Source organism: Streptopelia decaocto, assembly GCF_964273445.1.
Source record: "Streptopelia decaocto genome assembly, chromosome: 7".
NCBI lineage: Eukaryota > Metazoa > Chordata > Aves > Columbiformes > Columbidae > Streptopelia > Streptopelia decaocto.
This window is the reverse complement of record NC_138661.1, coordinates 38,536,373-38,555,989: the sequence shown is the minus strand read 5'-3', so window position 1 is coordinate 38,555,989 and position 19,617 is coordinate 38,536,373. Positions and strand designations below refer to the sequence as shown.

Below are 19,617 nucleotides of genomic sequence, written 5' to 3'. Positions count from 1 at the left end.
TTTTGTCCTCCCTACCCCTTCTCCTGCTCCTTCAAGATTAACACACAGGACCAAAAATAACCATGTAAGATGTCTGGTAGACCTCAGTCCTGCTCCCACTAAGTTAAATAACAAAATGTATGTCCTAATTGGGCTCTTTAGCAGGATGGTGGGTTTTTCTCTTCATTCTGTTGATTTCTAAACTTGCAGTGGTGAACTGCATCTAGAGAAAAAAAATAAAATTTTATTACATCAAAATATAACAAGAGACACAACTGTGATGAAGATTTGCAAACTGTAGGGTCTGTGTTCAGTTTGTGTAATTCCTTCCAAATAAAAGTTCTGCTTCCAGCGCCCCTACTGTTTATTCCTCTGTAAGTATTACTTTATCAAACCAACTCCACAAGGTCTTTTTTAGTGCAAATAATCTTCTTTTAAAAAGATGTTGTTGAATAACATACTTGTACATATACTTTTCTAAGCTCTCCATTGTTTATAATACTCTCTTTGAAGCTTAAAATAAAACTTTCTCCTCTATTGATTTTGTTTCCCTTTTCCATTTTGTAAATTACTACTTTTGTCCCTGGATTTTGGTTTGTATCATTAACCAAGAACTTTCTTCCTTCTTCTCTTTTACTTTCTCTTCTCCATTCACTGGACTACAGAAACTGATTCTGTTGCTTGCTGTAGTGAAGGTAGGCAGGAAATAAAATGCTTCTTTCGTGTAGGACTCACTCTAAGAGCACTTCTTATCATTTGGTAATAATAAAGGAGATTCCTAAATGTTTTTATATTTTAATAACCTTCTCCATGTGATTAATAGAGATGCATTAAGTTAATTTAGGTTCTAGGTTGGAATCTAAATTGTATGAGAGCTTTTTGTATAGATTTTAGTGACATTGCTCTATGGAGTCCTGACCCTACCTATGCCATGTCTAATCTGGTCACTGGAGTAACTGGAAACTGCGGTTCCTTCTGCTGTATTTCACAGTACAGGCATGAACCCTCTCTTTTTCTTTACACACTTTAGATCAATAGTATGGCTGTATAGGATGGAAAGAGAAAGAGGAAATACTGTTTCAGATTACATGCCATCTTTTTAGGAAACTCCCTAATAGGCCTGCTGTCATTTTTGTGAAGCTCTGTTGCCTTTTCTTTGCCTTCCAATCAATTTCTCTGCTACCAGTAGAGGCTACAGGTGGCCCTTTTTACTTTGCCAGCTGCTTGCAAAACAGCAGCTGAGGTGTAGTTAAGAGATCTTCCAATGTGGGTATAGATCCTTTAGAGTAGTGAACTGTCCCCCAAAGATGATTAAATGGCAAATAAGTCCTAAAGAACACGTCAGAAATTAATCCAATCAGGCAATATAGGAATTGTACAGAATTGTACAGATGGGCTCCTACCTGCCTAATTTTTAACAGTTGTGTGTGACAGAGTGTGTATCTTTGCAGCAGAGAATTAACTGTTCTTGGTCATCTTTTATAGCTTTTCCCTATGGAGTTTTATTTTTGACATGTGTAATCTTAATTTCCATTAGAGTTTTGTTTCTTCACTCTTTCTTCAGGTCAATATGACTTGAAAACATCACTACTTGCGTTTAGACCTTGTCTTTACCTGTGCGAGGCCTTTGCTGATTCATTGGAGGAAGGAGGAAACCAGAAGGCAGTTTCAGCTGCCTTTGCTGTCCTCAGTCACTGTGGCTTTTGGGAACCTGTTTGGGATCTGATCGAGCAGCCTTTGCACTCCTGACTGGGTTGTCCTCAGCTGTTCTGTGTCTAAAGAGGTCTTTCCTTCCATTTCACCTGTTGGGCACTGGGGGCCAGAGGCAGCTGAGGAGGTGGGTAAGATGCTAACCGTGCTCCTGAGCCGTGCTGAGAAGGTAGCGCTGATGGTCTCCTTAGAGCACAGACTGGGTGATAGGATTGCGGGTTTTGAAGCTCCTCCTAGAAGCCTCTCATTGCCTTTCTGCCATTTGCTCTCAATAGGCCTACAAAACTACTTCTCTGTAGGGATTTCATGGGGGGCAAGTAACTTTCTTTTCCTGCCCCAAAGCACAGAGGGGAGGGAAGGTGTGTGATGACAGATCCTGAGCCCCAGGCCGTTGTTGTTGTTCTTCTTTGAGCTCCTCTTGAGCTTTCTGCTCTGCTGCATGGAACAGAGAGACCCAGGCAGAGGTTGGACTGAGGGCAAAACTGAATGCTGACGAATCAAAGAAAGGAAAGTTGAAGAAAGGAAGGAAGAAAGCTGCTTGTGGTATCAGTGCACTTTTCTTGTTCAATAGGTCATCTCCCGTTCTAGCTCAGCTGTCATTTTCATTGTCCCCCGTGTGATAGGGAGAGCAGAGAGCAGAGTCAGTCGTGTCTGCTAAGGTAACCAGGAGTGAAAGTGTACATTGAAATTGGCCTTTATGGATGTCTGTCAACACCCTGTTCAGATGAATGAGATCCTCTCCACCGCAGCAGAGCTATTGTTACAGGCTGTCAGACTCCAGAGAACAACTCTGCATTAGTCTTATTACTTTGAACATTTTTGTGTCTTTTTTTTTTTTTTTTTTTAAAGACAAGGGCCTGGGAATAGAAATGATTTAAAGGAGAGTTTTAATTTTGCACAAATTATCTGAATAGAAAAAAATGCCACTGTTTCCTAAGCCCCAGAGCAGATCTACATTGGCACACTGGCTAAGAAGGTATCTTATTTTCCTGTCTGGAGAAGGGTTCTTGATGGTGAGAGTCAGGTGTGGCAGGAGAAGGGACTAAAAACATCTCCCAGCATTGCAGGAGCTAATGGGTGCCCCCAAAGCCAGATTTCTGTAGGCTGAGACTGAGCTGAAGGCTGGCAAAGCTGAGGGCTGGAATCCTGAGTTCTCTGAGTGGACTAAAAATGGCATCAGCTTCTTTGCTGTGACCTGAATTAGAATGTTGCACTGGTTTAAACTTTTGCCTGGAATCAGGAAAAAAGTCTGGTTCAATTTGCATCCTGGAGCTGTGAGCCCTCCTTGTAATCAGTTCCATTAGCCCACAGATGATATAAAACCTCAAAATCCTTCCTCTCTAAACCCAAGCTTTTAACGCTCATTAGCAATGACATGAACTTCTCTATACCCCATCCCGTCCCCAGCGTTGAAGATGGCTCAGTAGGACCTCAACTACATAAAGCATACGTAGCAGAGCACATAGGCAGCGACTGCTCCCCTTAGCTTTGGCTGGGCTTGTCCAAGTTGTGGTTCGATGTGTTTAAGATCTCCATTGTCTCTTGGAAATTATTGTAAAATTTTATTTCCTTTGCTGCGCCAAAGCTGGACATTTGCCACAATTTAGACCCATCTTTGATTTTAATGACTTAAGATGAGAGCCATCCATCTGTGGCATCTTAATTTCACCAGTATGTTTTTTAAGACTTTACTGCATTTTTTGCTGTTTGAACAAATGCTCTTGCTGTGTGTGTTTGAAACTTTTACCATATCATCTGTTATTTGATGAAGTTTTGTCCTTGCAGCCTGTAATTCTTCACAATTCCATGGTGTGTGTTCCCCATGATAGGAGAAGTGTAGCATTTACCTTTAAAAAAGTACATATTTCTGGAGCGCAGTGTTGTGGCTAATATTGCCAGCCGGGATATAATTAGAAACAGTTTTGTTTAAGGTTGTCTAAGATAGATGTGGTAGCTCTGAATAGCCAACAAACCAACGATGGCACTACTATGGAACAGGCAATGCCCTCTGAACATTGAAACCGGGTGGTGGGCTGAAGCTCTTGGAACTACTGCTGGAAGAGGCAGCTGCTCTGGGGAGCTGCTTTGGTTCCCAGATGATGGATGGTACCTCTTGAGCAGGAACAGACGTAGCCTCTGCATAGACGTAGTCTTATGCTGAGTGGGTTTTTTTTGAAGTGGTTTCATTTCTTGGTGCTGTTCATCTTCCACAACCAGTGCTCAGTAGGAACTTCTAGTTTATCTTTAGGTTTGCAAAGGTGTTAAGAGTCCTTTTGGCTTGGACTGAAGCCCCTTCTCATTATGTTTCTTCAGTCTTTGCTGTTAGTGTCCTGGTGCTGGTGGCTTCATTGTGGACTGCAGAAAGAGAGTGAACATGACCAGATCTTTCAGATATAGCCTTCTTTTTTTGAAACAGATTAGAGGTTTTAAGTAATGCTGGAGAGTTGTCAAGCATTGCTGAAGACTTAGCTTACTAATTTGGATTGCTTTCATTAGACAACAGCTATTAACTTCTTCATATAATCATTTCAGAAGCCAATATTGAGGCCAGCTCTCCAAGGTGAGAGAAACAGCTGAAAGCTGTGCTGTCACTAAAGGAGTACCTTTATTTTAGTGTCAGATAGCTAGTGAGACATAGCTTTCAAGTTTATGTAGCACTTTGTACAGTGGAGTTTACATGGGGTGGTTTTAAGCCTATGTTTGAGAAATTAATTTTCTCCCGTTGGTACAAGTCATAGTTGTTTCCCATCCGTGCTCTGCTGGGAGTGACTTAAATGTGTTAAACAACACTAAAGTCTTTTCCAGCCCTTTCCTCAGGTTCAACAACTTGTTTCACAGTGCAGTGGATTCTGCAGCTGGATCTTGTCTCAAAAGCCTCATCCATTGCTGGGATATCTGGGCTTGGTCTTCTTAAAGAACAGGTCCCAACTCTTCTCAGGTCTTTCCACACCAACTATATCTCTGAATGTGTCCATCAGCCTGGAGGCTTAGGAGAGTTTTTAACTATCCATAAACTCTCTCTGGGTTGAATTCAGATAACTATTGTACTCTTCAGACATCCAGATGGTCCAGAGCCATGTATTCCTTCACCTGGAGAGGAGGACCTTCCCTGGGTTAGGGAGCTTTATTTCCCTTGCAAGGCCAGGTCAGCCTCTTCATTAGCTAGCTCTTCAAGATCCCTTCCTCACTTCCATTAAGGACAAGATTTTACAAGCACTTAGCAATCTGAAAACAACAACAACAAAAAAAGAGGAGATAAATTTCCTAAGGACATCTGAACCCATTAGATTCCTGTGTGACTGTTCACATATTTACGGGTCTGGCATTATATGAAGAAGAACTAGTCCCCATTAGGCTCAGTAGAGCTGTCATTGAGAATTGCCAAACATCTCTCGGGCTTTGGGATGCCACCTAACAGTGAATGTCACAGGTGATGAATACCTTCAGCAGCTGTTAAAGGTGTGAGGAGTTGAGGTGCCCAGAGCCTGGTCAGACCAGCCTGTAGGAGAGGACTTCCCAATCTCTTTGCCATTAACAGAACCACCGGGCAATAGTCCTGCTAGCCAATGTATCAGCCAGCTAAGAGCAGGGTCAGAAGACCCACAGATCCCTCTCGTACTGTGGAAGATCATTTTCTAGCATTAAATACGATAATCTTCTACTTTTGATTAGTCTCTGTTAAACAATTCCTCTGGTGCTGAAAAGGAGCAGGACTAGTGAACTGTTTAATGAGGGACACTTGTGTCCACTGACATGGAACTAGTGAATTTCTTGTTTAATCTGATGAGATATTTAGCTGCTATGAAGTATCAGTTGTGTAGGTTAAAGCAACACTACTCACTTATTTCAGGTTAAAGCATGGCCTGTGCTTCAACTTAGCTACTCTGGAGTGGAAGATCTGGTGAGCTCTGAGAAAAGAAATAATGGATTTTAATCTGGTGTTTTTCCAGTGGTGGAAAAAAAGTATCCTACTGTTTTGGTGTCTCTAGCAGCATTTTGTTGGACTCACAAAGGCTGTTCAAATAACTGAACTGAAAAATAGCCTTGTGAGGAGGAAAGATTTTAGTTTGATTTGAAATGAAACGCGTTCTCTTTTTCTCAATGAAATGGCCCTTTCCCTTCCTTTCCCACAGCCAAATGTGTGCAGGCTTGAATGAAACATTTCACTTGTGAGTATTTTTCCCTCTCTTAGAAACAATTCCATCCAGCTCAGTTTTGAAGCAAGATACCGTTCCAAAATGAAAGTCCAGCTTCTTGTTTATGAAACACTGGCACAAAATGTCTCACCCTTTCTGAAAAATCAGTTTCTCCCTCTGCTGCCCCTTTAACCCTTTCTCCCTTCCAGCTTGCTTTTGACTGAAATGACTTCATTCAGATTCCCTCCTTCACTCAGATGTTTTGATCATCCTAAAATGGCATTTTTTAGAGAGTAAACTGAATCATTTCACACACCTCTCCCCCTCCACCCCCCTCGAACACATACTGATGCTGTGGAGGGTGCAGTTATAGCTCTTACTTCCCTCTAGATATTGATGTTGCTGGGACTTGGGTGGGGAGGTGAAAACTGGCTGCCGTATCAATGAAATCTCTATTGACACTGAGAAATTCCCAACCAAACAGGGTGTTTAACTAACAGAGAAGGAAAAATACCAGTAGATGATGGGATTTTTCCAGCTTCTGGCACTGCATGTCAAGCACTGGAAGGTGTGTGCGGAGAGCACTGCCCATTCATCAGCCAAAAGGATTTCTTTAAATCAATGAGACGCTGAAGTAACTTGCTCCAAATTGGTTTTGTTTGTGTTGAGTGAGGCGATTCTACTTACATCTGAATACACAGTCACATTAGCAGCAGTGCACGTTAGCTTGTGTGGGAAAGTCAGACCTCTTGCATTTACAGTGTGTTTGCATCAGTTATCAACCATTTACCCAGAATGTGTTGCATTTCTTTATCTGGATGATACGTGGTCACCTCATGTAACAGCAATGAGGTCACTGCCTATGCAATGGCATGGTGTCTTCTGTGTAGTTAAGTTTATTTAATATTAAAATGATGATATTTAAATAATTTCTCTGGAGTTTGCCATTTGATTTGAAATTTCTGGAACCGTGCTGGCAGAGAATTAGTCTAGAGTTGTTCCTTAATCTTTCTAGAAAGAAAGTTTGTCCAGAGGTTAATAATATTCTCTCATTTTTCCCTTTCCTGTCCCCTAATTCATCAACATAAACCCAGCCTACCCCTTTTTCAATTGACACTGACTTTTCTGGGTTGGCTGTTTCTTGACCTGTGGCTGAAGTCACCTCTGAACTTCTCCCTAAAGCCCTCGGTGCTTGAGGAGGAGCAGAGTGGTGCAGAGGGCTTGTCTTGATGCTCTCACAGCTGACTGTCTGACCATGGCCTGGTTTTAGCGAGGAGGTGCCTGTGCCATGAAGCATTGCGTCCGTTGCACTCTCCCACGTCATCCCAGTGGAGAAGTGCCTGTCGGAGAGCCCCGGGGAATGACATGTCCTATTCACTGCCACCACTGACGCTTTGTTGGGTCAGTGGGAAAATGCTGGAGCCAGCCTTTTTGAGCACTGCCCTGATAACACAGGTACGCTGGGCTGCACTGGGCGTTCCTGCAGACCTGCTGCTGTCTGTCTGTGTGTGCTAGTGGGGCAGTTTAACACCAGGAATACTGGGGAAGAAGCAGGTGTTTGGACAGCAGACATAGGTTCGATCAGGTAACAGAGTCCTTGTTCAGATTAAAGGGAGGGGATGAGGGGCAGAGCAGATATCTTGTTTTAGGGAAGGTTTTAACAAAGGTAATGCTCTCATGGAAGGCTATTCAGGCAGCATTTCCCTAGTGTTTTCAATACCACCCCACTCCTCTCATTATAGCTGGGGATTTTGGCTCTCCCAGTGGGGAGGAGATGTTCTAAATGGACTGCCAGGAAGGTGGATTTAATGCACTAGGAAGAACTGGCTTCACCAAGTTAAAAAGCAAAACAAAACCCAATCCTCCATTCCTATTTTTAGTGTTTATGACCAAGTATTTTTGCTTGGTTGCTCATTTTGAAAGGGTTTAGTGAGCCTGCCAGTTGATTGAAAGCTCTGTGGTGTGTGAGCTGGCCTGGCTGGGGAGCCTGCAGTGCATAGTGACGAGGTCGGAGCCGCGCCGGAGGTTTTTTTCCACTGCAGTTTGTTGAAGGGTAACAAAACCGTCCCCCAGGCAAAGGGGATGTTGGCTTTCCAGGTTGTGGTGATTCATCTTGTCTGGATAAGCAGCCTTCCTCCTACTCCCACATTTTCATCTCCATCTACCTCACCCTGACTTCACTGTGCAACATAATGCAAAAGCTGCCCTGCATTGGGCAGATGGTGTTGCTGGGGGGGTCTCAGGCAGCCGACCCCCCCGAGGTGTACCTGCTGGGCAGCATTAGCATGCCATGCCCGTCCTCCTGGCCACTTCACCCCCTATAAATGGGTTTATTCTCATTATTAGGAGCTATGTCCCTGGCATATGGAGTCCGTGCGGTGCCTGCAGGCAGGTTTCCTTCCTGTTGGTGTTGGTAAGCAGCCCAAGTGCCTCCTGGCAATTAGCAGATCGTTACCCATAATGCGATGCGCAGCGATGCAGCCTGGTGGATTTTCTGGAGGTCACTCTGACCTAATTCACCCCCAGGAATTGTACAGTGCTGGCATGACTTACCAGTGCATTAACAAGCTGATGCTTCAGTATGAGGTTATTTGAGTGCTTCCACATTATTCTTCTTAGGCAAGAAATAGCCATTTTTTCTAGTAGCCAACAGTGGCTAATAAGGCTGGTCTGGCAGAGGAGGGAGCAGAGTGATGGCTGGTTTTGAGCTGGGACATCACGGGTGTGCAGCATTTCCTTTGGCTTTAATGTCAGGGGCCATTTCTGATGCCCTGGGTTGCAAACACGCAGAGCCCGTTTTGCTTTCTCACTTGTGCATTATCACAGAGTCTTTGCAGTGAATGGAGGAGCATGTGTCAGTGTGTGTGCGAGTCCCCACTCTGACTCAGAGGGGATGACAGAGGAGCAAGACTCTGCCCCAGATCTGCCCCACATCTGCTGCAGCCCAATCCCCAGAAGACATGAAATGAAGATGCAGATCTCAGTCCATCACAGGGAGTTTTGGAGGGACAGGCATGCCTGGCCAGGGTGGGACCCCCACACAGCAGCAGGCACCCCCGCAGGGCTCATCCTTCCTCTGGCAAACCTGAGCCCAGAGCAGGGAGCTTGGCTGCAGCATCACCAGCCCAAATTAGGGTCTTCTCCCAGGGCGGTGATTTGTATATGTCCAAGTTAATTGTTGGTGGTTTTGAGAGGCTTTTCAAATCTGTAACTTCTGTTTTTCATTTCTCCCTGCTAAGATAGGTATGGCTGGACTGTGCGTGCCGAGGAAGCGGGGGCTATGCAGGGAAAGGCACACAGAAACCTATTGCAGTAAAACAATTTTAAAACATTTCTCAAGTAGTTTTCCTGTAAGACTTGGGGCATCTGCTAATCAGGGGATGGTGTGTGTGAGAAGAGCGATTTGACTGACATACCATTAGGATGCTCGACATAACTTGGTCCAGGCTTCTCTCTTTGTGTTGCTCTGGAGGCCACCCCAGAATCCCACCCAGCTCCTCTCACCACCCCGTGCCGGTTCCTCTGCCTTGTCTGTGTCTAATCTCTCTGGGTGCACGTGAGTCTGTGTAGGCACAGTTCCTTCATTTTGTTTGTGCACGCAGGCAGCCTTTGAGCAGAGCTCTGCTCCCAAAGAACGCTCTGTAGCCCAGGCTCTTTGTCCTAGCTGATCCTCTCGATGCTTAAAAACATTTCAGAGGAAATTATGCAGCATTGTAGAGTCAAATCTGGGAGTGAGTTGAGCTTGTGGATGGATTTTCCTTAAGCAACAAAATTTTCTGGGGATTGCCTCAAGATGAGGGGTGTTCTGGTAGGCCTCACTCCCCCTGTGCACTTTGACGTTTACATGGCTAAAGCAAGAGCAGGGTAGTGCAGGAAAGCGAGCTGCAGGTGCCACGTTCCACTCACCACCATTTTATAATTTCTGCGAGATATCCAGTGTTACTTGTTTTCAAACAGAGGTCTGTCCTGCTTTCAGTTCCCATAGACTCCAATTACACCTGCCTAACTGCGACTGGGACTGAAGCACTATCTTCTGCACAGGGGCTTTATTTGTCCCCTGGGTGAGCAATTAAAGCGGGCTTTCTTCTACTGGTTCTGAATATTCGCGCAATGGCTTGTAATTTGTGTCTCTTTTGCCACTGGAACTGGTAGTACCGAAAAAGAAACCAGCACCTCCAGAGCGCGGCAGGCTGCCAGTGCGGGTGCTAATGCAGCAGTGTGCCCCTTCCCTTTCTGCAGGCACGGTTTAAACTCTGTCCATGCTGGCCAGAAAGAATATAGGGCCAGGAAATGAAATAATAGGAACTATAAGCTCTGCTACAGCTGGATAGTTTCAGAGCTCCATCAATTATTAAAGGCGTTAATTCTTCCACAATTGCTGGCATATTGCAGCATCTTAGGTTAGAGGCAAGCTGGCTCTGACCAAATCAGACTGACCAGCCTGTTCACTGAGGCCTCCGAGTCCTTTTGGCCTCAATTTTGCAGCAGAGTTGGTGGTGCTGGAACACAGTGCCTCGGACAGCAGGAGCAACAGCCAGGTTTTCTCATTTCCATCAAGATGCAGAAATTCAGAGTGGTAATATTTCCTCTCCTTCTCTTCTGTCTGATGTTAATAAAACCCAACGGAGCTTATGCGTGAGGCATCCTTGTTTGTTTGTTTGTCTGTTTTTCTGAAGAAGCTGGATTCAGCAGGGCTCTGTGCCAAAGGGGGTGACACAAGAGCTCTTCACCTGCAGCCTCTGACCCCCACCCCTGCCCTGGCTGCTGGGAAATCTGTTGTATTTTTCTTTAATGAAATACTCCTACTTGCCTGTATCACAGAGGTACTGCGGCAGGTGGTGCCTCGAATCCTCATCCCACAAAGACTTTTGAAGGTTGTTGTTTATGAGTAGCTCCATCTGAGCAGACAGGAATATGTCACTGGTCTGTAATGCCTTGACTTTGTGAGGAGGGAAGGGCCAGGAAAACGCCAAGAGCTCCGCGTCCTCAGCCCTTAGACGTGTTTGTTCTTCTGAGAGCTGCAGCTCCTGGAGCCCTGGGATTCTGGCAGAGCCAAGTCTTCTGGTGTGGGTGGGTGGTCTGGGTTTTTAAAGGCCCTTTCTGATGCATCTGTTGTTGACACCATATATCTGTAAGCATGCCTTCTTAGACAAATGAGGCCTAATTTTTTATACCATAACCATAAAATCATACTCTTTATTAGAATTACAAGTTACTTTTCCCTTCTTTTGTAAGAATATTGGTAATAATTCTGTCTAATGATGGCAGCGGTCACAGCAATCCTTATTCAATCTTAGCAGGAGGAAATTTTGCCATTTCTTTGCATGTAAAACTTCCATTATTTGGATGGGGTTCCTGTGACATAGGTCATTATATCTGTAATATGTATTTATAGTTGTTTAAAGACCTGTATAGTTTATGGGATAAATTCTGATGTGATATAGCCAGGAGCCCTGTGGGTTTTCATTATGCTATTGATTAAAAAGTTCACCACTACACAGTGAAGATAGGGGAAAGAATTGGAAACTGGGTGAAAATTCCTTTTACAGTATATAAATACTTTCACATTTGTTTTAAAAAAGGAGTCTTTGCTTATTTTTTTTCCCTCTAGATAATCTCTGCCTTTGTTTGAAAAAGGTTATTGATTGGATTGTTAACTTAAACAGTCTGTGGCGGGTGTGACAGAGCACATGGCTGCAATTAATCTTGCGATGCAGAATCCATTATTGAAGAAGCACTAATGAGCCGTTCTAAGGCCTTCACTGGTCACAGAGCGCCTGGGAGCAGCAGATTGCTCCTGCCCTTTAACATCAGTTTTGGTCTTCGGTGTTATATAGCCAGTGTAAGCAGGAAAGATTTTTATATTTCTTTGGCGGGGGGGGGGGGGGGGGGTAGGGAGGGGTATGTGGGGGTATGGAATGGGGCTGATATTTATGTTGAAATTCTCCTTACCGCCTGTCTGCACTTGCACTGGGTATGGGAGACAAGAAATGGTCTCTCAGTGTGCTCACCCCCCACTCCTCTGACCAGATGTCTGGTGGACACAGTGCACAATTAAATCCAGTGGCATGTGAAACACGGGTGTCACTATAAAATATAGTCTCAGTCACAGGGTTCAGATCCAGAGGAGAGTTTTGACAAAGATGAGGGAGCTTTCAGACCTGATCTATACTCTAAAATATTGCTTTAAGACAAAGGGATGAGCTGCTGGAAATCTCCTCACTGCAAGTTTTATTGTTGACGTTGTTTATAGCTATTGCGGCATAGCAAAAGTTTTGGTAGAGAATAGTTAATGGTAGATTAGAAACTGTCTATGTTAACATATCACATTCTCCTTCAACAGAGCTGCTCCCAGGGTGTGTTTTAGAGGTCTGTCTATTGACTCCGGTGACACCATAAATATGTGTTTCTTCTTCCCCCGGTTAGATCTGCGAAGCTGATACAACACGTGAAAGTGATCCAGGGTTTGCCAGGGCTGAGCCTGAATTATTAACCTGAATTATTAATTGATTTCCAGCTGCAGACTCTGTGCTGCACACCTTCACCATAGCAAATGCTGTTTATCGCAAGATTAGCAAAATAAGACTATTTCTTCATCTTGACCACATAAGTGACAAAATTAAGCAAGAAAGACTTACAGCTCTCTGGCTTGTGTGCTACAACAGTGTCTGTAACTTGAACCACATTTTGTGCTGCTCTTTGTGTAAAACAAATTGTTTGTGGGCAGAACTAGCTTTTTATTTTTTTTTTTTTTTAAAGATAATTTGAATCTACCTATTGTAGCTTGCCATATGCAGCTACAGAGCTTTGTCTTCTGCCACAGAGGGAATGCCAAGAAGTGCTGTGATATGGAGCAGGGATGGTGTATACTAACACCACCCCAGGAAGTCCTGGATGTGTGAATTTTCTCATAGGTCATGAAAAACATTGGTTTTGAACCAAAGTAGCAGGAAAATAGAGAGATGGGGAAGAAGGAGAGTAGGGAGGTCAGGAAAAAGAATTTTAGTGCTTTGAGTATCTACTGACATACTTGCTGTACGCTACAGTGCCTCATCATGCTGCTGGCATAAGTAAAAATAGTCTTTCCAATGACATTAGGTTGGGGTCATGGTACCACAAGGCACATTGTTTAATGCAAAAGAGGATCTGACTTGGAGGCTGAAGCAAGACATGTCCATGAGGAGTTATTTTTCCCTTAGACATGTCACAAGCCCTGGGCTAACAGAGAGCAATCTACAGCAATGCAGACAAGGCTGTGGGCATTTGTTGGTCTCTTTTGTAGTCACAGCATTTGGAGAGAGAGCCCAATGGAGTGAATAAATGGCTTGGTTTTGGTGGTTTGTGTTTTTTTGTTTGTTTGTTTTGTTTTGTGGGGGTTTTGTTTGTTTGTTTTGGTACTTTTTGTTGTTGTTTTCCAAAAGATTCTTGTATTGCTACTAAAAGAAGCCACCATGGCCCTCACGCCGCTATTGATGTTTTCTAAGAGATCCTCAGCCCACAAGAGCCTATTTCTTTTAGGCTTATGGTGGGTGTGGCTCTTAAGAAAGGCTCTGCAAAATAGGATGGATCACTTCAGGGATGAGGCACCCTCGATGCGAGATGCAGCACAGGAAACCTGCAGAGGGTTTTTTTTGAGGCAAATGAGGAACGAGACAGTCAAGACTGATAGCTGGAAGAGAGCAGGAATGGCTGCAAAGGGACAGAGATAAAGTGGTGAACAGAACCTGACCTTCGTGTCGTTTGAGAGTCTCTAGCTGGAGTCTCTGTGATGAGCAATGTGTATACGCAGGCAAGTGAGCACGTGAATGTGTGTATGCATTTAGCTGTGATTTATTTCTCTAAGTTTGATTCCATTCTTTCTGTTTCTTTTCAAATGTGACGGAAGCTATTTAACTCTCTGATTAACTCACCTCCCTGTGTGAGTTGTTTTCTGTGATGTATTCCAGCGCTGTACAACCTTTCTGGAAGCTGCCTTGCTGCTGTTGGGATGAATTCCTCCCTGATGTGTAGTGTGGCACATTTGTTCTGTTTGCTGGTTTTGGAATGAGATTCCGTGTTTGCTGTAAATCAGATCTGGAGGAACATTTCAGTGTCATGTCAGGTTCTGCTAGTTTGGTAGTATCAGAAATTATATGAGGTCCTCTCAGCAAAAAGCTATCATGTCACAAAATCTCCTTCTGGTCAGTTGTGGTTTCAAGGTCCCCAGAACTTTAGTTTCAACTTGGTCCACTGTAAATCTCAGTAAAATCTGACTCTTGTTTTGTGCTGACATTTCAAGGGCTCCAAAACCCAGTGATCTTCTTAGCCTATCCCAGCTCATCAGTACTGTCAAAACATTTATTTATTCAGAGGCTTAAGAGTGTTATGGACAATGTGATTGATTCCCTCCTTCCTTAAATATCTCCTTCATTTTCTGTTCCATTTCCTTAATTACTTATGTACACACATTTCTTTGCTGGACAGGCTTAGTTTTCTTATCACTACCATGCAAATACAACTGGAGAACAAAAATTTTCATTATACCATTGGGTGGTATCGGTCGTGCATAAAAGTATATTCCCTGCAGTCTTATTGCCTTACCCAGCAATTCTGAGCCACTGTTTGCTTCACTGGCTAGAAAACATAGAGGCTTCTTGTAAGGTGGTGATGGGTGATGCTACAACACAGCAAAATACTGCCAGTAGGTCTGGTAATGAAAATGATGCATCTATGCCCACATCTGCCTACCACAGCCATGCACTTTTTTCTTATTGGAGAAGCAGCCTTTCTTTTCTCCACTTTTAAAAAGACTTTTAGGCTGGTGGAGGTGGAAAAGATATTTTTGTACCCGTTGGCTGTAGTATAAGAACAACAGACCAGCTAGAGGTGAAAACCCCTGCACACCTGGTGGTGTGTGGTTCTAGCAGTAGCATGTGGTAGTGCTGGATGTGTGCACCTGTATTTCCAATTTTCCTATAGATTTGCAATTGGCTACCCCTGTCTCATGTCCCCCACCCCCAACTATGCTCAGCGTTATGCTTGCGTGTGGTGGAGGGGGATACTAGGTACGGGGCTTCCCAAGAACACAAGCAGTAGCTTATGGCAGGTGACGGCCTCAGCCTGATAGGGGTGGTTTGGGAGTACAGTACTTTATTTCAGCGGTATATTTTTCTTGTTTTGTTTTGCAGAAGGAACACTGATCCTACCTTTGGTTTGTTTGTTTGTTTGCATTTTCCCCTCCAGAAAGCCCATTGCTGACCCTGCTACTGTGATACTGCTGTTTTGCAAAGCTGGAGTCGACACGCATGTAGGGGTGGGGGTTGTAACTCTGGCAATTTGTCCTTCCCGATTAGATGTGAACTGTTCTGCTAGCTTTCCCTCTTTATTCCTTTCATTTAGATTGTTGTGGGAGCTGGCTTGGGGTTTTTTCCTTTCGGTTTCTTGTTTTAATCCTGGAAGGTTAGCTGTGCAATTTGGTTTCTTCTATGCCAGCCGACATTAGTGGCAGAGCTCTTAAAAAAAATAGAAGTTGTATCCCTCCATCTTGTCTTGCTTCTTCCCTGTATGCTGCTGCTTCCATTTAAGCAAAGTTTACAGAATTGCTCCACCCATTCGGACACCAGGAAAGAAAGCTCTGAAATGGAGAATAACCTAATTTCTACCAGGTCCTTCAGTCCGGTTGAAACGATGCTAATTGAAACTGTAGTCCAATTTCTATTAAGACAGATGGGGTCTCTCTGAAATTCGGTTTGTTTCTGATTTCATCCTTTCTCTTGTTTCCTTTCAAAAAAAATTAAAATAAAATAAAAAGAGTCCCACAAAAACCAAACCCAAAGCCAAACCATTTTTAAGAGCTCTGAGTAAAACTGCTTTGCCAATGGGGAATGGGTGGGGATGACTCTGATTTTCTCTTGTGCCCGGCAGCGAAAGGGTTAATGCCTGCTTTCCTCTTTGGTACTGTTAGTTGCAGCCCATGTTGTGGTCAGTCCATGTCCATGTGCGTTTTGTTCCCAAATTTAATACCAGTTAATTAACAAGCAAAAAGTGAACCTTAACAATGACAGTTGTTTCCAATCTTCCTCAGGACACCCGACCTGCCTGCAGTTCACCACAAACATGACTGAGGCTGTTAAAACCTATCAGTGGCAGTGCATTGAGTGCAAATCCTGCAGCCTTTGTGGGACCTCTGAGAATGACGTGAGTTCATTTACCTTTTCATGCAAATGAGTGTCACTGCAAGCTACTGTCATGCCCTCCCTTGAGGAGCATGGGGCAATGGTGTCGTCCTGGCTTTACTGCTGCTTCCATACATCACCAAGGATGAGCCACTCCTGAAAGCAGAGATGGGCTTCTCCCCAGTGCCCCCGTTCAGCCACTGGTGTCTGCTCAGATTACCAGAGGGATCATCATATAGGGACACTTAATATGGTGATACTGGTGGTTTGTATGCATATTCAATAGAAATAAGCTGAAGGTCGTAAAGTCATGTTGCAAGAGAGTAGTGTTTTCAGCATGGTAGTCAGGAGTAGCTGTGAATGGGTGATAACCTGAAAGATGGGAGATATGTTTCTTCTGTCCCTGATTTTGCTTACTTTCTTGGCGTGATTTTTAAATCTTAATTACAAGACTTGGGAAACCTGAAAGCATTTGAACTGGGATGGCTAGTCAAATCTCTAGTCACCTAATCACCTCTCCCAGTGATTTCCAAACCTGCAGCTGAACAGTGTCTTCTCTTTGGGGTTTTCAGTTTGAATTTGATGCTAAGGGTCCTTGGTAGTCTGTGAGAAACTTGGAGAATTGACAGTGAGTGGAGAACTTTGGAGACGATTAGCTAATGCTTACATTACCTATAGTAGAATAAATTTGAAGCCTGAGATTTTTTTTTTGCTCTAGCAGTAAATAAGGAAATCTGAAAACAGGGAGCTGTTCTGTGTTAGGAATCATGGGATAATTCAGAGCAGCTTTTTCCCCCCAAATACAGAAGCGAGCTGCAGACCACATGGTGGGATCATGTCGTTTCCATCTGTTTCACAGAGTATTTACTCAGCTGAGTTTTGGAGAACTGGCTAAGTTCGGGCATTTGTCGGGAAAGGTTTCCCCTGAAGGGATGAGATCCAGCATGTGGTCACATTGGAGCCCAGCAAAGCTGTCCTCTGAGTACAGCATATCCTCGGCCTCACAGCTTTTGCTTCTGCAACATGAGGCCACCTTGGAGAGGAAGGCCTCCACCTCTCAGAGAGATTTTCCAGTTAGAAACTGAACTGCCTTTGTGATGAGAAGTTCTCTCTGCGGCCTCTCAGAAATATGGTGGTTGATCACGGACTCATGAATGCAATGCCTGTAGCCTTTTACGTTCCAAATAGTCTCTTAGTCTCTATGTTGCAGCTCTGCCTTCCTAGCTGAGCACTACTGCTTACCATGCTTGTGTTTTCATATCGGAAAGAGACTAATTTACATCATTTTCTCTCTCTCCTCTCCTCTCCTCTCCTCTCCTCTCCTCTCCTCTCCTCTCCTCTCCTCTCCTCTCCTCTCCTCTCCTCTCCTCTCCTCTCCTCTCCTCTCCTCTCCTCTCCTCTCCTCTCCTCTCCTCTCCTCTCCTCTCCTCTCCTCTCCTTCTCTCCCTGTTTCCTTACTGCCGCCTCAACAACCTTATCTCAGGACCAGCTGCTCTTCTGTGATGACTGTGACCGTGGCTATCACATGTATTGCTTGAATCCACCAGTCTTCGAGCCCCCAGAAGGTAACACATATTGGAAGCCTGCTTTGAAAATGACAATAACATCCTTGTGGAGAAGGGAAGAGTTTCAGAAAGGTGGCCTGGGCTGTGCAGGGTTAAGGAAGCAGTAGCAAAGCAGAGACAGGTAGCACTGCAAAGAAATAAAAGTAATAGACGTGAAGGTCTAGTGTGATCTGAGGTGTCCTATTCAGTCTTGCTGATCTCTACCTCCTCTTTCAGACATGGCTCCTTTGTGGCTCATGGGTACCTTTGGATATTCCAGATGGCATTGGACGCCTCAATTTAGTCAACTGAATTGAGCTCCTATGAACTGTGACTTTGGACTTGCTAAGAAGTCAAAGTCCCAGAGAGAAAGTCTCAGACAGGGAAATCCTCCCTGGAATAGCTGAGAGTCTGTTGTCAGGAGACTGGATTAGGAGGAATGACCTTCCTTGTTCTCTGGTCTGTCTATGCCCCAGAAGGGTGGGAGTTCTACAGTCTGTATTACATTTAGTATGTAGTTAGGTCATCTGCAGGGCATTCAATCTGAATGCAACTAGTTGTAGTTTGTAATTTGGTTCTGGAGCAGAGGAACTAGTGCCTTACCATTATTGATTCTCTGACTAAAATCTGCAGAGAACAGTAGAATTGGAGAAGGAGACAAGCAAAGTACAAATGACTGTGGTTTACATGAGGGATGAGACAAGAGTAATTACGAATCAATCATGCATTCAGGAATTAAATATTTGTAACTTTTATAAAGAGGGAACTAAATCAGGAGGGAAAAATTTTTAAATGAAACTAATAATTAGCTAAAGGTTTCTGTTTGACTGGGAAGTGGTGTACTGAATGTATGAAAATATAAAACACCTAGTGGCAATGCACCCCCCAGCTGTGTTGTAGCTTGTGTAGAGGGCCTACTCACACAACACCAGGGGTAGCAGAGCCTGCTTCAGAAAAATACAAGGAATTCCAATGTTAGCAGTATTTGATATCTTATTCAACCCAATCTTGACATAAACTCTGAGTGCCTGGATTTTATGTCATTGCTATAAGAAGGCTTTCTTCATTTGCAGGGAGCTGGAGTTGTCATTTGTGCCGGGAGCTGCTCAGAGAAAGAGCGTCAGCTTTTGGCTTCCAGGCCTGAGGAGCTCCAGCAGTCAAGACACACTTTTCTCCTGGTGTTGCCATACCAGCATACAATTCCCATCCAGAACACAAAGACACAACCCACATCAAAACGAATGGACACTCAAATACAGGAAGAGGTATCTGTGGTATTCACTGTCACTAAGGCCGTACCTCCTGAGCTCTACTACAAGGATCGTGTACTTGCCCAGTGCTCCGGATGAAATCTCTTCACTGCTACGCATGGTTGCTGCTTGCCTTTACAGGCTCACATGCATTATAGAAGGGGGAGGGTTGTTATGTCAACATGGAGAAGTCAATTTTGTGTGGCCTTGTGCTTTCTGTTTAGTCTTCTTTTTAAAGAAGAAGTAATAAGGTATCTCCTAAGGAACTATTGGTGAGTACTTTGGCTGGGAGCAGCACCAGTTGTTTCTCTTCACAGGCTCAACTGGAAATCTCTTTAATGCAACCACTCTCTGTTCATAGGAAGCTCCAAGGGTTGCGTTAGTTTGATACTTCCCAGTGGTCATGAACAACATGTAATTGAGAGAAGCACTGAGCAAAAATTTTTGGGTTGCTGTTTTCTCCCTTGCATCAAATGCTCTGATTTGGCAGATCTCTAGAAATTGGATTTTAGTATCTCTGAGGGAAGAACCGTACCAGTGTGTACACATATAGATGCTTAGAAAAGTCCACTGTCTTTGGTATTTCAGGATATTCAGGCACACTGTACCACTGCAGTGCCAGTATACAGTCCAGACACATCTTCTTTTTGTTGTTGTTCAAAAAATTATGAATGGTTATGTATGGAACTGACTTGCTGTTTTGCTCAGAAAAGTGAACAAAAGAAAAATGTCATCTTAAGTTCATCATAGAAAGTAAAGTTGCCAGTTTTCTGAGCAATCTAAAATAAGCTGCAAAAAGGAACAACTTTGGCTTAGGGTCAAATGAAGCACTTTTGATTAGTTT

The 19,617-nt window shown here is 43.9% G+C and overlaps 1 protein-coding gene across 5 annotated transcripts in view; it reads left to right on the top strand.

Annotated features, from left to right (window-relative positions):
- DPF3 (double PHD fingers 3) overlaps positions 1-18,744 on the top strand; it is a 163,300-nt gene extending 144,556 nt beyond the window's left edge. For 3 of the 5 annotated variants that reach the window (XM_082057996.1, XM_082057998.1, XM_082057995.1), the window contains 3 exons: positions 15,889-16,001; positions 17,463-17,544; positions 18,597-18,728. In XM_082057996.1, coding sequence (XP_081914122.1) covers positions 15,889-16,001; positions 17,463-17,544; positions 18,597-18,667 — 266 coding nt within the window. In that variant the 3' untranslated portion in view covers positions 18,668-18,728. Of the gene's footprint in view, positions 1-15,888; positions 16,002-17,462; positions 17,545-18,596 lie in introns of all 5 variants that reach the window. The other 2 variants (XM_082057997.1, XM_082057994.1) reach the window with 1 other exon arrangement.
- Positions 18,745-19,617: the final 873 nt, after the last annotated feature.